The following is a 19,478-nucleotide window of genomic DNA, read 5'->3' as shown; positions in this document are numbered from 1 at the left end:
AGAGCTGCCCACATCTCCTCCCAACGGGGGAGAGTCGCGCTGCCCAAAGTGCTTTGGACAAATGTCTCCCACTCCTCGAAGACTACATTTAGGGCAGTCTTGACCATGAACTCTGGATCCGGTGTAGACCCCACGGAAGTAAGCTGGTCGCGAATTCCTTGCAATCTGAGAAGGAACGGATCTATCTCCTCTCCTTTCTGCATTTGATATGACCTCAACTAATTCTCTAATAACATCTTCCGTTGCACGAAAGAGCCCTAGTATAAGGTGGTCAGCGTCTGCCACATCTCCCTTACTGTGTTTTTCTTAGCAATATGTGGTATGACATGATCCTTGATCTCATCTAGAATCATGCATTTCACCTTCGCCTCGGCTTCCTCATACTTCTCATTTACATTAGGGTCAACTGGAACAACAACCGTTTTCAAGGCATAGTCCTTGATGCGATGTTTATCCAGGATTTCCAGGATCCTGGACTTCCAGATGACAAAATTGGAAGCCCTGTCCAATCTGTCCTATCTCTCAATCCGTTCACTGCCATCTCTGCTCCTCTTCTCTAAACTCCCTCTGAGTCCTGATTTCCCTCTTAGAAATCCTTCCGCCAATTGTTGAATCACTCCTCTCCAATCCTCCTTTGCCGCTGAAACCCGGATCTAGATTTCTTGGCTAGAAATCTGTCGAGGTAGTTCTTCCCTCTACCTTGGTTCAGTTTCCTTAGATACTATTTTGTATTGACCGAAACAGCATCCCACCAACTCCACAAATCAAAATCTACACAACTCCCTTAGCCCTGACAACTCGAAGAATCTGAGGTCTTCAGGCTCTGTGCAATCTCTGCGAGGGCTAAATCTACTCCTCCGGGCCAACTGTGTCAATCCTTCTTGGCTCAGAAAGATGACGTGGCTTTGCATGAGCCTGATCTTCCCTTCTCTGCCTCTACTTTGACCCTAATGGCTGACGCAGCTACTACGTGGGCTCCTCCTAGCTACTGCGTCTTCCTTTCTCATCTCAGAATGCTGACGCAGGCACTGCGTGAGCCTCTGCATCACACTCTCTGCACTACGTCACTCCTATTTCCTATTCAGCTTTGGAACAATGCTATCTCTTAGGACAACTGCTTCTTTGCTACAAATTCTCATATTTCTCGGTTGGTGTCTTCAGTCGCCTTTGATCTGCAATCGCTCTGATACCATGTGAAAATTCCTGAATCTAACACATTAGAAACCCCTACTGCAATCACTGGTTTACAATCTCCTACTTGTTCTTTACATTAACAAGTTATTTAATTGCATAAACATCGAAGTAAACACTATTGCAACCCTCACAAATATACAAATTATGCACCGAAATAAACTGAGACAATAACACAAGAGACACTCTTATTTTTGGAAAGTCGTCCCCAGAAAAATCCAATGCGGGAAAACCGTTGCAGCAGATATGAGGGTTTTACTATTAAGCAGATTCGTGAATACAACTAGGGTGCCAAAAATGGCTCACCCAACAGAGAATATCCTCGACAGTAGTACCTCTATCCGGAGACAGATATTCCGGCAAATCAGTAACCAGATGATCAAACCCCACAGCGAATCTAATTGTTCCTTGTGCTGGACAGTGAACGCTGCTCCAAGCACTGCTCTAGAACTGCGTCACCCTCTCCCGGCTGTTCTGCTTTCAGTTTGTTCCACAGAATCTCCCCAGTGCTGCCTCTGAAGCCCAGCGTCATCCTCTACGGCCCTCTGCACTGCCTGCGTCAGCCTCTACGGCTTTTGCGTCATCCTCTACGACCTTATGCGTCCTCTGTATCAGCTCCTGCTGCCTCTGCGTCAACACTTCTAGGGCCTGCGCTGTTTCTCCGGCACTGCGTTGCCTCTATGCTATGTATTCTTCAACCTCAGATGAAAATCCCTTGCTAAACTGCCCCTCGCTGCAACTCTGATCACTAACTCGATTTCCTCAGCAAACCTCGCCCCAGAAAATCAAATTGACTAATCTCACTTGGTGTGTCTCCAATTGACCCTCAAGCCTCCTCTTATACTTTTCCTGTTGACAATTGAACGGCCGAAATTAAGTCCCTAATCAACGGCTAAGATTAGAACTGGCTTGATCCTCGTCACTTCAAACTTTCTCACCCATTTTATATTAATACACATTAATATTTTTATTTTCCTAAGTTTAGACTTAGGAATCCATTAAAAATATTAATTATTTTAATATCTCTTCATCTGGGTGGAATTTCTCCAAACATTTCTGGGTCTTGGAGATCTCATGTGCCTGAGCCTCGCCATCAAATTTTATGGCTAGAGCACATCTGATACTACCTAAAATCAACAATGTAGTTATCGACATGACGTTATCCTATGCAAATGCTACAATAAGACTTTTAAGTTATGGTCCAATCAAATGTTTCAAAAATAGTTTTTTAAATAATATTTATTTTTCAAAGTTAAACATTATAAGTTGCATTGGTCAATTCTAAACTAATAATGGTCAACTGGCTTTGCCTTGGCAGAGATTAATAATGATTTTATAACCACATTTAAAGTTAATTAATAAGCACATAAAAACTTATACTTGCAATAAATTTACAATATAACCATATTTTTAACCATGGATATTCACCCTCTCTTTACCATGGATATTATTAACTTGTAAATAGACTTTGTTACAATACCATGGGCCAATATCATGGCTTAACAATACCACATGCCCAAAATCATAACTCATTTTACAATCAAAACATTTTATAAATATTTTATTTTAATTTAATTTTATAACATTTTTTTAATTAAATCTAAAAGAAAAAAATGTTATACTTTTGAGATATATCTAAACCTTCTACTCTCACTACTGCTAAAAATATTATGTGAATATTACATAGATATTCAATCAAGGTTTTAATAAAATGAAAAATGAAAATACTTTTATATATAAAGACGTGAAATTTATATAATACCAGCCTAGATCCATCTTAACTTTCTTTCTACCAAGTGCCGAGAGGGATCAAATCCCTTGACATGAAAAGCTCGTTTAGAGTGAAAAGAGATTTGATCCCTCCCAGCACTTGGTAGATCCAGAGTTCAGATGGATCTAGGCTGGTGTACTTATTTGTGCTTTAAATTAGTGGAGACCCACCTTCACAGATAACTAGTGATAAACAATATCTTTGATGAAGCACTAAATAGTAAATACAGATGACAAGAATCATACTGGAAGATCGTTCACCCAAAGCTCCACCCCGAATCCCTCCAAAATTATCCAAGCATCCCAATATTCATTTTCAATAACCCACAGTCAGGAATAAGTACCCTCAACTCCATAATGTAAGTATGATCATATGATCAGGGGAAACAAGGCCATCCTCCTGAGTGAAAACATGCGAATCCTTTTAGGAGCAAGTAGAAGAATCCTTCATATCATCCCAAGAGAAATGCCCTTCTTGCTTGCGAATTTGAAAACAAGGCATCTTTGCAACAAAAGAACCTTGAACTCTCCACCTCCAAATAGGAGAACAGGCTAGATCCTAACCTTCCCTACTGCCCTACCAATGCCAATGGACCAGACCTGCAACAGCCTTCCAAGCTGACAAAATACTATGGAAGGTGAGTGAGCCTGAAACCTGAAACACTGGGGAGAAGAGATAATATCACATAATATCAACTGGGGTCTTGCGTTAATTGATGTTATGTTAACCTTTCTTAGAACATCAATTACGGGATCCTTGAAGAAAAAATTTGCAATAAATAATATACACAGACAGAGAAATTCTATTTGTGAAAAAAATATGGATGCAGTGAGCATGCCTTTTCTGATAAATATATTTTCAGCATATGGCCAACGTTTACACCCATGAGTTGTTTCAATGTTGATAGTGTATTCAGGCCCTAGGGAAAGGATTTGCTTATGAATTGTATGCACACTTTATATTAAATAAAAATAAATTTGGGAATGTGAGAAGATGCAAAATTCACTTGTCTTTAGTAAAGGAAAATGTGAAAATAAACATTCATGCATGGGAGGGGAGAATCAGTTGAGGAGGCGCATTATTGAATCCTAAGTTACTTTTCTTGTTTTTCTACCAATCAATGCAGGATGGAAGACGTATTCATGTAATTGAGAGAGACCTGAGCGAGCCTGATAGGATTGTAGGGGAACTGTTACAGCCAGGTGGATACTTGAAATTGATTGAACTGGGACTTCAAGGTAAGTGTTTTGGTTGCATACTTGATATAATGTATGATTACTCAACCTTTTTATTTGGGATACAGTTCATTGTCTGTGCAAGAGGATCCTTTTATCTTCTCTTTTAAGTCACTTTCTAACAGATTGGGCATTCTTGAAGAAAAATTATTACAAGGGAATTGATTCTGCATGAACAAAAGGAAATTGAACAAGATTGTGTTTATGTCTGTATAAAATGTTCTTTGCCACACAGCATGTATTTATTATTTTCCAGTGATTAGAAGTTTCTAAAGCTTGTGTTAATTCAAAACTTTCTATTTGAGCTGTATTGATTAGGAATAAGAGGGCTTTGACTGGCATTTCCTATATACTCTTAACATATATGTATCGCTCATATACAGATTGTGTGGAAGGAATTGATGCTCAGCATATAATAGGGTATGCTTTATTCAAGGAAGGAAAAGACACCAAAGTGGCATATCCATTAGATAACCACCATGCGAATGTAGCGGGAAGGAGTTTCCACAACGGGCGTTTCATCCAGCGCATGCGGGAAAAGGCTGCTTCACTGCCTACGTACGCTTCGTGCTTTCTGTCTATTTTGTTTATTATGAAGAAAACACAGTTGCATTTTTTAAATTATTTGATCAAAAGCAATTTTTAAAATTTGCTGTAGTTTGCATAATATGTGTCAAGGATTCAATCCCATTGTATATTGATAACTATGTTGGTAATTGTTTTCTCCTACCATCAAGTTTTCTAATTGTTTTATATAGATTCTATATCGAGGGTGCCATATTTATTGTGACATATGGCGAAGAGAGTCTGAGTAGTATATAGAGAATATGCTTACATGGTTTCTTAAATTATCTCGACTGATTCCTTTAATGCTATGGATTTTCTAAGGTAAAAAATTAAAATATTGCTGTGTATATATATGTATAATAATGTGTGTATGTTTCATATATCTGTCATGCTCCCAACAGAGCTGTTGACTAGTTTAAACAGAGATATTGACTAGCTTAAGTACATACCTCATAAACACACAAGGATTAATATATTCTGGCATTAAGCTACTTAACCAAGTGACCATTCCAAGAACTAACAATTCTTTAACAGAAACAAAGGAGTTTTTAATATTTATTACTTCATATTAAGTTACAATGCCTTGGCTATACCCAAAAGGCAGCTGCATAGTTCATATTCCCAATTCTTTCCAACATGAGCTGTTACGGACAGACCTGGTATGATTTCAAAATGTGGGTATTCATCTACCATCCTGACAGTAATGACACTGATAATACTTCTCCTTTTCTTATGTATTACATTTCCATCATTGCTGACAAGCTGAGTATCTGAAATTCTACATATAAAGCCAAAAACACTAGAAGACTTATCATTTCTGTGTTTAAGGCATGGCTGTCAGACATTGACTGATGTATGATCATTTTAAGGTCATTGATGGGGCCTTCAGTCTTTCTTGTTGTGACTCCTTACAATTTATGATTGCCACTTATATCCATGTCTACTTCCTTTTCTTTTGAGCTGGCTTGGAGGGTGTTGGACTCCTGCTTGGAGTGCCTGCAGGTTCCACTTGATCTCTAAGCATCTGTATCACCTACACTGCGTCGGATGTTCTCCTTTTTATCTGAGGCTGTCAATTTTTGCTTTCATTCTCCTTTTTTCTGTTGTTCTCCCTGAATTTTGTCTGAGCTTTTCCAATTCTGTGTTAATTGAAATTGCTCTTTAAACTCTGTTTTCTGCTAATGTTGCACATCTGTTACTTTATCCATTATTTTTTCCATCTTTTCCTTTGGTAGTGGTACTTAATCAGGATAATCATCTAGGTTTTCCTTTTCCTTGGGGCCATTTTCCAGTAGATGTTGCTGTATTTGGAAGGAGGTAGACAAGGAATAAACTTGAGACATTTGGACTTCTCATTTTTGGTGGGCTTTTTCAATCTTTTTAGGAGTTTCATGATGATTGTTCCTCCTCTTCTTCATGTTCCTGCGGTATTTTCACATGCACTTCACCTCAGATGAGCAGTGTGGGGCAGTTATGAATCAGTAGGGTTGGCATCACTGATTAATTCTCCAAGGTTTAATCATGCCTAGAACGAGATCAATTGCTTGATTTACTAGATTATTGGCCAGTGAGTTTAACTGGTGGATGGCATGAGTGAATACGAGGGAATTAAAGTTGTACACTAAATATGTAGTCTTTCTAAATGGAATGCTCTTGGGTTGTCACCTTTCCTATCAAAATGTTGATTTCAAATCCATAGTTGTCATAACAAGGTAGATCTGTGATGTTATTGTGAAGTTCTAGATTTATGTGTTTCTGAAATGCCTGAACTTCCATTACATAGTTAGTTTTGACCCTAGGCTCCACAAAAAAAATTGATTTGGCTTTGCCTGTTGAGTTAGTAATGAGCTCTCCTACTATGGTTCTTCCTTGATTTCCTTTTGTTGTCTCATCAAAATGCATTCTACACCATGCATCTTGCCTCTATGTTGGATTTAATGGATCTCCATTTAGGGTTGTTGTCTATTTTGTATGTAAAAAGAGATCATGACTCTATGGTGAACACTTAAGCAAACACTAATCCAACATAAACCCTAAATTGAAATATTACATCAAGAGAAGCAAACCTGTTTCTGCCTGAAAATGCACGGTTCATTTGGCATTCTTGAAGGTGTTACTTAGTACGATGCATGAGCATGATTATGGGCACTTTACTATATGTGGTATATACTTATTGGTGTTCCAAACAGTTGATTGATGTTATCAAGGGACATGTGATGGAAGCATATGCTTTTTCTAGCATTATCCTTGTGGTGCTCTCAAATTGACTAACTGGTCAGCAGTTGGGTGTGTGATGTTTAGAGAAAAGTGTCTAGTGCAAAGTGACTGTTTCATGTCCTTGTGTATTGATGCTATGTTGAGTTCCTTTGGATTCAGCATTATTATGATGGTTTTATTCATCATTGATTAGGAGGGTACATATCATATTGTCCCCTTTCTATGCTATGATGATCATCACATTTTTTATATGGCTCTAGATGGTGGTTCATTCGTATGTTTGATGTGGGTTTAGACCTTATGTATGAGCACCCTAGGCTATTTCAGATATATATATATATATATATATATATATATATATTTATTGTTTTTCACCTGTGGTTCACGGTCACTGAGTGACTGCTACATCCACGGGTAATAATCCGGGCAGATCCACCCGAAGGGATCTACCTGGTCGGGCCTAACCCCAAGGGCATCGAGGAGATTTGACCTTGTGAACTCCCAATTGGCAAGGTACTTAGCAACGAGAACTCGATCAATTGAGCTATCCCTTGGGGCTAACCATGCAAAGCTATTTCGGATATATGTGCACTTTATTCCTTTTATTTTTTTCAAAAGGAAAAAAACCCGTAATTTTATTCAACTTTAAAAAAGGATGCTAGCCGCATTTAGTAAGAGCAATCTCTCGGCTTATGTGCATAAGAAGAATATGAAAAATAATAGAAACTCGCGAAGTTAGTTTGGTAGTAATCACTTAACTTCTCTTTCTGGACCTTCTGCCATCCCCCTAAATTGGGGTCGACTCAAACGATTTCCAAATTGCATATGGTTATCTTCAATGGGAGTTCTTTGTCTAAATCTGAACTTTCAAAAACATAAACTCTCTTTGTGCCCACCGTCCCATTCTCTTTGTGTGCCACATTTTTTTGTTGTTTTGGTTCATGGATCTCTTCTGATTCCATACCATTCTGCTTGTGGGCTGCATTGCCATTATGGACCGAAGCATCCCGTTCTTGTTGATTTGGAGGGTTCTCCGTGATTTCTTCTTCTTCTTCCTCCGTGAGGTGAAAATCAAAAGGCTGCAATCCTTTTGTTTTGCGAGCCTGCCACTTTGTTTTTTTGGTTCTTTTTTGCCTACAAGGATGTGTTCTGCAAGTGTCTTGTTTGGTACCATGATCGACATTTGAATGTTGTATTTTCATAATCCAAAAGTTGGGTCCACTCGAAATTTTTAGGTTTCAGTTGAATGCGATCAGTTAGACCTTTACTTAGGTCTATTTCTACACAGATTTTAGTGAACGTAAATAATATTTTCTCCGTTCTTTCGAGGCCCATCTCTTTGAATGATCCTATGGTGTTCCCAATTTCCTCTAGAACCTTGCAGTGCCAATAAGGAATGGGAAGATTTGGTAGCCTCACCCATACTAGCATTGTTGAGAGTCGAGACCACCATTGTTGTGGCATCAAAATATGGGAACCAAGGGGTATTGAAGAGCCTTGCATTTCCCCAAAACTATGGCCCTTCTTTCAATGCTCTTGTCACATCTTCCTCGATATCAAATTGAACAATAAAGAAATCTTTTGAGCAAAGGTACATGTCGCAGCTTTTTGGTCCAAGTTATGGAAACCCAATAATGCAAAGCATCGGATCTGGGCCAAAAGCCGTTGAATCGACAAATCACTACCCTTGATTGAAGGACAAAAAAAGGTCACTTTACCTCTGTTAGATTTATCTCCATGAATGGCACTTGTTGCTGCTGTTCAACAATGTAAGGTCCAAGATTGTATTGTGGAAGATCTGATGGATTTGAGCCTTTGCCTCGCGTCATATCCTTGTATCAAACAAAGCCTCCTGGGATTCTGGCTCCCGAAGCACCCCCTCAAAGCTCTCGATTCAAGCTAATGGTGGAGTTTATTGAGATGTTGTAACCCTATAGTTGAAAATGATCATATAGCTACTTCCCTTCATGACGGGGACACTGTGTATCTACAGGATATCACAACCATTTCTTTATTTGTTGCATGAGATTGTCACATAATCCAAATCTGAAATCCAAAAAAGGAAGGGTTTCCCATTAATGTCCTTAATAAAGATATGAAAATTTCCCTTCTGATTCAAACATTCACACCCTTCACCAAATCCAGATTGATTAGGGTACATGGTTTTATCTTGTAGATTGTGAGGACTATGTTTTTTAGAGTGCTCCCTTTGGGCACATATGTTGAGGTTGATTATGGTAATTTAATGGCTATTTCAACTTTATTTTATTTAGAGGTAGCATCAACACCCTTACTTATAATGTTGGATTTCACACTAGATATGGGTTATTATGATGTTGCAGTGATTACTAGGTGGAGTGCTCCCCTTTTGCACACATGTTGAGGCACTCACCTATTTCTTATAATATTTTATTGCTAATGGTCAAGGCCACCCCTTCTTCATGGCATATGGGTTGATTCTTAACAGATGCTTGCACATTAATTGATATGGTTTGACCTTGTCTTCCATGGATATAGCCATTGGAATAGTCTGAGGAGGTTTGTTGGCTTGGAGATTGTTTCCCACCATTTTTGTGGGTGATGTCCCTAGGAGAAATTTTTTTCCAAGATGGTCCTCAACCGATAGCCAGTAGCCCCTTGCAACCACCAACTAGCTCGTTGTGCCACTTCTCTACCACCTGAGCCAACCATGTGGTCCCTCATCCATCTGTCATGATCGTATGTTTGAAGGTGGGTCTCCCAAACCTAAAGGTATACCTTGTCATTTGGTAATTGAGTATTGTATTTTACTTATCATTGAAACTTTTCGACATGAATTGATGGGGGGATTCGGCGGAAAGAGTGGACTAGGTCTGGCTCTTGTCCCTTAGACCTCTTTTGGATGTTGCCCTTGGACCTTAGTCCCGTGGGATCTCTTTTACTGACCTTTGGGTTCTAGGGATGGTACTTCATGGGAAACCTTGATTTTGGTCGTGCTCCCTCATCCACATATATCACTCCCCCTCCATTCATTATAACCCCATTTCATCATTCTTCCCATCTGGGTCCACATTCCTTCATTGGGTCCACATAGTGTTAGCCTTCCCTTCCCATTACCCACACCTTGGGTCAAGCATGGAATGATGCCCCGAAGGTTGATGCAACTAAAAAGAAAAGTAAAGGCATAATTGGCTACATTCAACATAAAATTGTACCACAAAATGCAAAATATGGTCGAGATAAACACATTTAGCACGTGGGCAAAAGCCAATACATGAGCTCTACCCCCTTCCATGGCCATCACCCTGGTTCCTTTAGGCCCTAGATGAGCCTCCTCTTTCATTCAGGAACCCATGGTTATCCCAACCCTGGGTGGGCGATGAACTGCCCCACCTTAAAGGGGGTATCCACTGCTATACTTTACACATCATGTTATCATTCTTTTAAGCCTCGAGTAGTTAAACAAAGAACAATCATAAAAGGAAGAAGGCATACAAAGAAGGGTGGAAAAATCAAGGTCGAGGTATCTGATGCACTACGATTGCTCCCTCCTATACATTATATACCCAAGTGCGGGCTTCCCTTTATTAACTACCCTTGTACCCCGACATGTGGCCCAGGATTGCCCCTTTCATTCCCTATTCCATTCATCTCTTTATCACATGTCACCACCATTTGAAGGATGTACCTTGGACATACTATCCCTTCTAAAGGTAGAAACCACCTAATAGGTACTTGGTTAACCCCTTTGGAGCTTGTAGACATTAGCACATGCCAATGTCCACTATGGAAGGGCATGCCATTATGAAGTGCCCACTTCTTATCCATGGTTTGTAAGCTCTATAACTCGATTTCTTTAAATGACTTGTTGTATTGGAAAGCTAGAGGACATATTGGATCTTATGCGAGATTGCAAACGGTCTCCATTTTCTATTTGGTCTCCCAATACGGGGTCCTAACCCTCCAGAGGGCTACATTGGCACATGTAGGGTGTGTGTAGAGAGCCATGTGCCTCCACAACAGTAGACAACACTCGATGGATCCCTAGAGACACTCAAAGCTTTCCAGAGATCCATCTATTTGACGAGGAAGATGCACTTGGTTCACCATGCCCAGTCGACTCCACAGTTGTACCATGCTCTTCGCAGATGACCCAGGACCTATATGATGATGTGGCATCACTTACATCATAATTCGAGCCCTTGCATATGATCTACAGGCATCTTCGATCTACTTCGAGACCCATGAGATTACTTGTGTGCCCCCACACCCATTGTGAACACCACATGTTTATTATTTGGAACAAGGGGCCAACCCATTGTCAACTATTTTTGGGAGTCTGGTTTCTCATTATGGTACCTATGGACCTCATCAGGCTTCTAAGAAGGCCCAACGACATGTAATATTGATTATTTGACCTCTTGAGAGGCTTATTCTTTTGTTTATGAGCTAGTTTGGTGGGCTTGTCACCAAAAGTTAGTTATTTTGCACATTATTTTATTCTAGGGGCTAATGTAGGCCTAATTAGCTAAATCAAACTCATTAGAAGTGTATAAATACAAGTGACGTGAATTCATTTTAGCATCATCACTTGGATTGGATCATATCTACTTGTGAGATTTTCGCTATCTTTTGAGGATGAGATTTTTGGGATGAATAGATGAATTTCGATGTTTGGTTAATCTTCTTTGTCTTGGATCTTCTATGATTGGCATATCTTGGTGATTGGATATATTCTTCTTACATGTAAGTACCATGTTAATGCTATTTTGATTCTTATGTTGCTGCATTCATGATATTGGGGTTTTCGCTATTTTAGGGTTAATTTGTTGCATTTCTTAGAACGAAAGTGCGGAAATTGAATCTCTAAATAGTGATATATCATGTATGGGCCATGTTTGAATGAATGAATGTGTCTTGATAAGTCACCAAATATTGTGGAACAAAGTATAAAGACCTTGAAGCTCCTTCCATTAAGCCTTAATGCCCAACGAAGTTGCTTTTTAGGCCTCCTTGACAAGTGGAAATAAATCCAAACTCTTGATCTTCCATGACTCCATCTCTCCCAAAGGATTAGGCACTGGTCCTCCTTAGGTGATCACTAAAGCATATTGTTTGCACCTTCTATCTTTCTTTCTAGGCCTAGCCTACATAGGTCACTTAGGGCATCACTTATCTCACAATATAGCCATCCAAATACTTCGATTTTCGGTCCACAACTGTGTTGGAGTTTGCTCTAGAGGCCCTACAAATTTGAAGCAAATCTGACAGTGGGATCTCGATATATTGCAAGCCCTAGCTCGAGGACTGTTTCTTACCCTAGATTTCCCTTGGCTAGTGACCTCATTGATATTATTGCATCAAATTCAAAGAAAATTTCTCCTTTAATTCCTTTCTCCCTCCCCTCAATTAGGTCAAGCACACCCTTGGTTGATAAATTCCATCCCCTTGACCTAATTCCGGGTCCACTTGGTCTTGTGTGGTCCCACAACCTTTTGAAGATAATTTCCCAAAGCCCACTTGGTATCCGAGTTTCCACAATGATCTTAGGGTCTAGGAATCTCCTTGATAAATCATTTACTCAAACCCTAGCCCTTGGGATTCTCCCAAGTCCTCCCTAGAGAGCCTTTCATCTTGCTTTCCAAGCAAGCTAGCCATATATTTGAGCCTCTCTTGTGATTAGGCTTCTAGGATCACCTTTCACCCTATCATTGATCCATTCATCTTCATGATTCTCATTATACTGGGTCTCCTCCCATCGGTGAAAGTTTGTAAAGAGCAGGGAGCCTTAGTTGAGATGACAGTGGGCTATCGCTACATTGTTGCCCTTGACCTAGTAGTTACCCTATCGGTCCCCCTCTTAGGATCCATGCTACTTTGAGCGGTAACATTTCTAGCACCGTTTTCGGGGAAACGAGACGCGTGTTTTGTTCCCCATATGACATATTGACATATCATTATTGGCAACTCCATTGGAAGAACGAAGCCCTAGTTTTTCATTGAACTTTATGGTCGATGCTTGTAGGGTGAAGCAAACATTTTTCTAGGCATCTTTAAATTCACCCTGGCGACTCCTACAAAATTTACATGTATACTCAAAGTAGGGTGTCTTTCTTTGATGATTTTCCTGCTTTGGACATCGCTAGTGTCCCTAGGCACCGTAATCATGTCATAGGAAGGATGGTATGTGGGGTGCCCGTGTTTGATGGTGATTCACTCTCCTCAATTAACCATGTAGAATTATTTAATGCACATACTTTGAAAGAGAAAGTGGTTCACCAAGATGTCCTCATGTTGTTGTTAATGAGATCTCTCTGTGGTCATAACTCATGGTTGCATAATCACGAACCTAGGGGCATCTCATCTATTGAAGAGTTCGTTGATGGCTTTCTTAGACATTTTCAAGTACACACTACATTAAGCATCCAAGAAAAAGGCCTTTATCGAGCATCATCAAGACATTGAGAATCTAAGTAATGAGCAGGAAGACGAGTCCTCCTTGGGTCCACATGATGAAAAGGATGATTTTGAGGACACGTGTTGGGAAGAATGAGTCCATGGGTAGTGAAATTGAGACTAACCTTACCTTTCTCAAGGTTAGTACTCCCGATGATTCTCCTTTGAGAACCTTGAGGAAGGTGATCCCATTAGCCCCTTAGAAGGTGACATTGGAGATTATTCCATATTGGAAAAGAGAAATGGGAAATTGTTGGTCCTCAATTTGATTGTGCTCCCATTTATGACATCGACAAGGAGGATGGGGTTGAGAGTGGTCCTCCCTTTCTCCCGGGCATTATTTATGAGGACATATCCATCGATACCCTTGGGAAGGAGAATTATCATTTTCCCTTGCATGAAAAGGAGCAATTGGAGATGACTGATTCTCCTTTTTGGGAAGACCCTATCTTTGATACCAACAATGATAGGATTGATAAGGCCCTTGCTCATACCTACCTTCCTTATGATTCCGGGAGTATATTTAAATCTCTTGAGCCTCTAGAGTTGGATTTTCAAGAAAAGAGTCCCGTTGAAACTTCACCTTCCCCTTTTCCCTTTCCTATTGTTCATCATCTTGCGTCTTCATCAAGTGATTCCCTCACCCCTTGTCATATGATCTCAAGTGACGATGAGCCCTTTCCCCCTTCCGAGTATAGTGTTTAGGAAGAACCCCTCATTGATTATACTTTCCCTCCTTAGACACACCCTCAAGGTTTTGATCACTCCATGACCTCCCCTCTCCACTGCAACCATCACCTTGAGCAACCTATTTATTGCACCCCTTCCTTCCCTCACCCTTCGTTCCTCTCTTATCACGACCTTGTGGCATCTACAAAGCATGATATTATAAACAATGATTGTGATAGGGAGTTGTTGAGAGTGATCTTTCATTCTACCATTGCGTAGTTAGAGGGAAAGCCCTGCACTTCTATCCTAGGGCTTCCTTTTACCTTGAATGGAGATCATATTTTCCCACCTTCCACCTGCTTCATCCTCCATACAAGTGTATTCGCTTTCACTTCGGGATTTGTTACATGAGTAGTCATATTGGCAGGAATATGTATATTGATATGATGATATGTTTGTTACACTGGCTTTATGATTATACTTAGCATTAGCATTATTATATGCATGTTAGGGTAGGATGCATTGCATGCTGATTTTTGCATTAGAACTAATAACATATGATATTTCTCATGGTAGATTAGCTGCATTTAGATTCAAAATTTGCATTTGAAGAATTTATTTTTATGATTGATTTTATGGGTCTAATCCAAGCATTTGCGATCATAAGACGCCGCGAAAGCATGTTGCCCCGTGTTTTTTATCTATGATATGTGTAGACAACAGGTCTACGGTGTACTAAGAGATTGTTGATGTTCTCATGACCCCCATTTGAGTAGCTTTGCCCACTTTTCAAGGGATCACGTCCTAGTTGGAGCCAGATGTTACCCACCATTTTGTGGGTGATATCCTCAAGAGAAAATTTTCTCCAAGATGGTCCTCAGCCGATAGCCAGCAGCCACCAACTAGCTCGTTGTGTCACTTCTCTACCACCTGAGCCAGCCATGTGGTCACTCACCCATCTGTCATGATTGTATGTTTGAAGGTGGGCCTCCCAAACCTAAAGGTATGCCTTGTCATTTGGTAATTGAGTATTGTAGTTTACTTATCATAGAAAGTTTTGGGCATGAATTGATGGGGGGATTTGACGGAAAGAGTGGGCTAGGTCTATGCTCCTGTCCCCTAGGCCTCTTTTGGATGTTACCCTTGGACCTTAGTCCTGTGGGATCTCTTTTACTAACCCTTGGGTACTAGGGATGGTACTTCATGGGAAACCCTGATTTTGGTTGCATGGTCGTGCTCCCTCATCCACATATATCATTCCCCCTCCATTCATTATAACCCCATTTCATCATTCTTCTCACCTGGGTCCACATTCCTTCATTGGGTCCACATAGGGTTAGCCTCCCCTTCCCCTTACCCACACCTTGGGTCAGGCATGGAACAATGCCCCAAAGCTAGATGCAGCTAAAAAGAAAAGTAAAGGTATTATTGGCCACATTCAACAGAAATTGTACCACGAAATGCAAAAGATGGCGGGGACAAACACATTTAGCACGTGGGAAAAAGCCAATACATGAGCTCTACCCCCTTCCATGGCCATCACCCTGGTTCCTCTAGGCCCTAAATGAGCTTCCTTTATCATTCAAGAACCCATGATTGTCCCAACCTCTGGTGGGCGATGAACTGCCCCACCTTAAAGGGGGTATCCACTGCTATACTTTACACATCATGCTCTCATTCCTTTGAGTTCCGAGCAGTTAACCAAAGAAAAATCATAAAAGGAAGAAGGCATACAAAGAAGGGTGGAAAAATCAAGGTCGTGGTATCTCATGCACCACAACTGCTCCCTCCTATACATTATATACCCAAATGTGGGCTTCCCTTTATTAGCTACCCGTGTACCCTGACATGTGGTCCAGGATTGCCCCTTTCATTCCCTACTCCATTCATCTCTTTATCACATGTCACCACCATTTGAGGGATTTACCTTGGACATACTATCCCTTCTAAAGGTAGAAACCACCTAATAGGGTACTTGGTTAACCCCTTTGGAGCTTGGAGACATTAGCACATACCAAAGCTCACTATGGAAGGCCATGTCATTATGAAGTGCCCACATATTATCCATGGTTTGTAAGCTTATAACTCGATTTCTTTAAATAACTTGTTGTATTGGAAGGTTAGGGGACGCATTGGATCTTATGCAGGATTGCAGATGGTCTCCATTTTGGGTTTGGTCTCCCTATACAGGGTCCTAACCCTCTAGAGGGCTACATTGGAACATGTGGGGTGTGTGTAGAGAGCCATGGGCCTCCACAACAGTAGACCACACTTGATGGATCCCTAGAGATGCTCAAAGATTGCTAAAAAGATGCACCTGGTTCACCATGCCCAACCGACCCCATAGTTGTACCATGCACTTGGCAGAAGACCCAGGACCTATATGATGATGTGGCATCACTTACATCATAATCCAAGCCCTTGCAAATGATCTACAGACATCTTCGATCTACTTAGATACCCACGAGGTTACTTGTGTGCCCCCACACCCATTGGAAGCACCACATGTTTATTATTTGGAGAACAAGGGGCCAACCCCTTGTCGACTATTTTGGGACTCCTATTTCTCATTATGGCACCTATGGACCTCATCAAGCTTCTTAGAAGGCCAAACGACACGTACTATTGATTATTCGACCTCTTGAGAGGCTTATTCTTTTGTTTATGAGCTAGTTTGGTGGGCTTGTCACCAAAAGTTAGTTATTTTGCACATTATTTTATTCTAGGGGCTAATGTAGGCCTAATTAGCTAAATCAAACTCATCAGAAGTGCATAAATACAAGTGTTGTGAATTCATTTTAGTATCATCACTTGGTTGGATCATATCTACTTGTGCGATTTTCGCTATCTTTTGAGGATGAGATTTTTGGGATCATTGGATGAATTTCGATGTTTGGTTAATCTTCTTTGTCTTAGATATTCTATGATTGGCATATCTTGGTGATTGGATATATTCTTCTTACATGTAAGTGCCATGTTAATGCTATTTTGATTCTTTACATTGCTGCATTCATGATATTGGGATTTTCGCTATTTTAGGTTAATTTGTTGCTTTTCTTAGAACGAAATTGTGGAAATTGAATTTCTAAATAGTGATATATCATGTATGGGCCATGTTTGAATGAATGAATGTTCCTAGAGACATTTTGTCTTGTTACGTCACCAAATATTGTTGAATGAAGTATAAATATCTTGAAGCTCCTTCCATTAAGCCCTAATGCCCAACAAAGTTGCTTTTTAGGCCTCCTTGACAAGTGGAAATAAATGAAAATTCTTGATCCTACATGACTCCATCTTTCCCAAAGGATTAGGCACTGGTCCTCCATAGGTGACCACCTTAAAGCATATTTTTTGCACCTTGTCTCTTTCTTTCTATGCCTAGCCTACATAGGTCACTTAGGGCATCATGTATCTCACATTCTAGCCATCCAAATACTTTGATTTTTGGTCCACAACTCCATCGTAGTTTTCTCTAGAGGCCATCCAAATTTGAAGAAAATATGACAGTGGGATCTCGAGATATTGAAATCCCTAGCTCGAGGACCTTGTGTTGCCCTGGGTTTCCCTTGGCTAGTGATCTCATTGTGATTATTGCATCAAATTCAAAGAAAATTTCTCCTTTAATCCCTTTCTGCCTCTCCCCTGCCCCCCCCCCCCCCCCCTCCAATTAGGCCAAGCACACCCTTGGTTGATGAATTCCATCCCCTTGACCTAATTCTGGGTCTACTTGGTCCCGCGTGGTCCCACAACCTTTTGTAAATAATTCCACAAAGACCACTTTGTATCCAAGTTTCCACAAGGATCTAGGCTCTAGGAATCTCCTTGATAAGTCATATACTCAAACCCTAGCCCTTAGGATTCTCCCAAGCCCTTCGTAGAGAGCCTTTCATCTTGCTTTCCAAGCAAGCTAGTCATATATTTGAACCTCTCTTGTGAATAGGCTTCTAGGATCACCTTTCACCCTATCATTGATCCATTCATCTTTGTGATCCTCATTATACCGAGTCTCCTCCCATTGGTGAAAGTCCGTGTAATGATCCATTTCGAAATAAACATAGAATATGATTACTGGCATGCATGCGAGACATGCATATGATAACTACGTATGCATGCATCGCATGTACTGCACTAGTATACTTACTAACCAGAGATGAAAATATCCAAGTATAGGATAAATAAAACAATTATTGAAAATACGAAGTAAATACCTAACTCAGAGGGAATATATCGACCACTTTGTGTACTTAATATGTGTACCACCATCTTAAACTATAATATATTATACCCAATAAAAAGTAAATGCAAGGTGCTATAATATATATATCATATATCATATAAGACTAATGGGAATCGTGATATATTTTTATACAAAAAAATGGGGGAAATTATAAAATACATACACAATATATTGACCAAATAAAAATAGAACTATAAATTATTACTATTAATTGTTAATTGTATTAATAATAATTGTATATTTTATATAAAGAGACTAAAGGAAATTAACTAAAAAGGGATAGATTATATCAACCAAGCAAACAAATTAAGTAAAATCCCTAGTACGCATGACATAAAACGCATGACATAAAACGCATGACATAAAAGAAATTAAGTAAAATTTGTAAACAATTATGTAAACTCAACGCATAATACGGAATGACCGCCTCAAAAGGAGGATACTCAACAATCTTGGAATTCCACGTGTCAGAAGGCCAAAATCACAAAGTGAACAAACCGCTGGGAGATAGTGGCCTTGGAAGGTATAAGAATGGTGGAATTTTGCCCTGGGAAAAGGAGGAAGGAAAGGGAATTGTTTGAAATCTTACAGGGACAAAGAAGGAATCACAGACAAAGAGTTAGATTAAGCTCCATTGTTCTTGGGGTTTTGGGCACGGGGCCAGAAGAATTGTCTTTTGGATCTGGGGACCATACAGGCAGAGCCCAGATAGGCTGGGAGGTAAAGGGTGATTTGGTAACTGCAGTAGCGGGAACCACAACACCTTCAACTGTTTACCAGGTATTCTCCTGAAATTTAAATTCTTTAAAAAAATTTAGTTACTGTCTAGTTAAAGTTTCAAATTTAGGGCTTTATATGTTTGGTTGAAATTATACAGTTACGGATTTTAGAATAAGTTCTCTAGTTAAATTGCCCGATTTGGGATTTACAGTCTGTAAAGAGCGGGGAGCCTTAGCTGAGGTGACAGTGGGCCATCGCTCCATTGTTTCCCTTGACCTAGTAGTTTCCCTATAGGACCCCTGCTAGTTTAAGCGGTAACAAAGACTATTACACACCAAAATTGGTAACCCTTTAGGAGAAAACTTTTCTCCTACATTGGATAGCCAGCCAGCCAACATCCCCTGCTATTCACTTATTAGTGATGATATGCCATGTG

The 19,478-nt window shown here is 40.0% G+C and overlaps 1 protein-coding gene across 1 annotated transcript in view; it reads left to right on the top strand.

Moving 5' to 3' along the window:
* Positions 1–19,478, top strand: part of LOC149222992 (squalene monooxygenase SE1-like) — a 132,075-nt gene that overhangs the window by 31,519 nt on the left and 81,078 nt on the right. Inside the window, exons 2-3 of the mRNA XM_089385703.1 lie at positions 4,089–4,200; positions 4,581–4,755. Coding sequence (XP_089241829.1) covers positions 4,089–4,200; positions 4,581–4,755 — 287 coding nt within the window. The remainder of the gene's footprint in view (positions 1–4,088; positions 4,201–4,580; positions 4,756–19,478) is intronic.

The sequence above is a fragment of the Pinus tabuliformis genome, chromosome Q (genome assembly GCF_031772625.1).
Source record: "Pinus tabuliformis cultivar Carrire ecotype Pingquan chromosome Q, CPIR1, whole genome shotgun sequence".
In the NCBI taxonomy this organism is placed as follows: domain Eukaryota; kingdom Viridiplantae; phylum Streptophyta; class Pinopsida; order Pinales; family Pinaceae; genus Pinus; species Pinus tabuliformis.
This window is presented reverse-complemented; position numbering and strand designations above follow the sequence as displayed.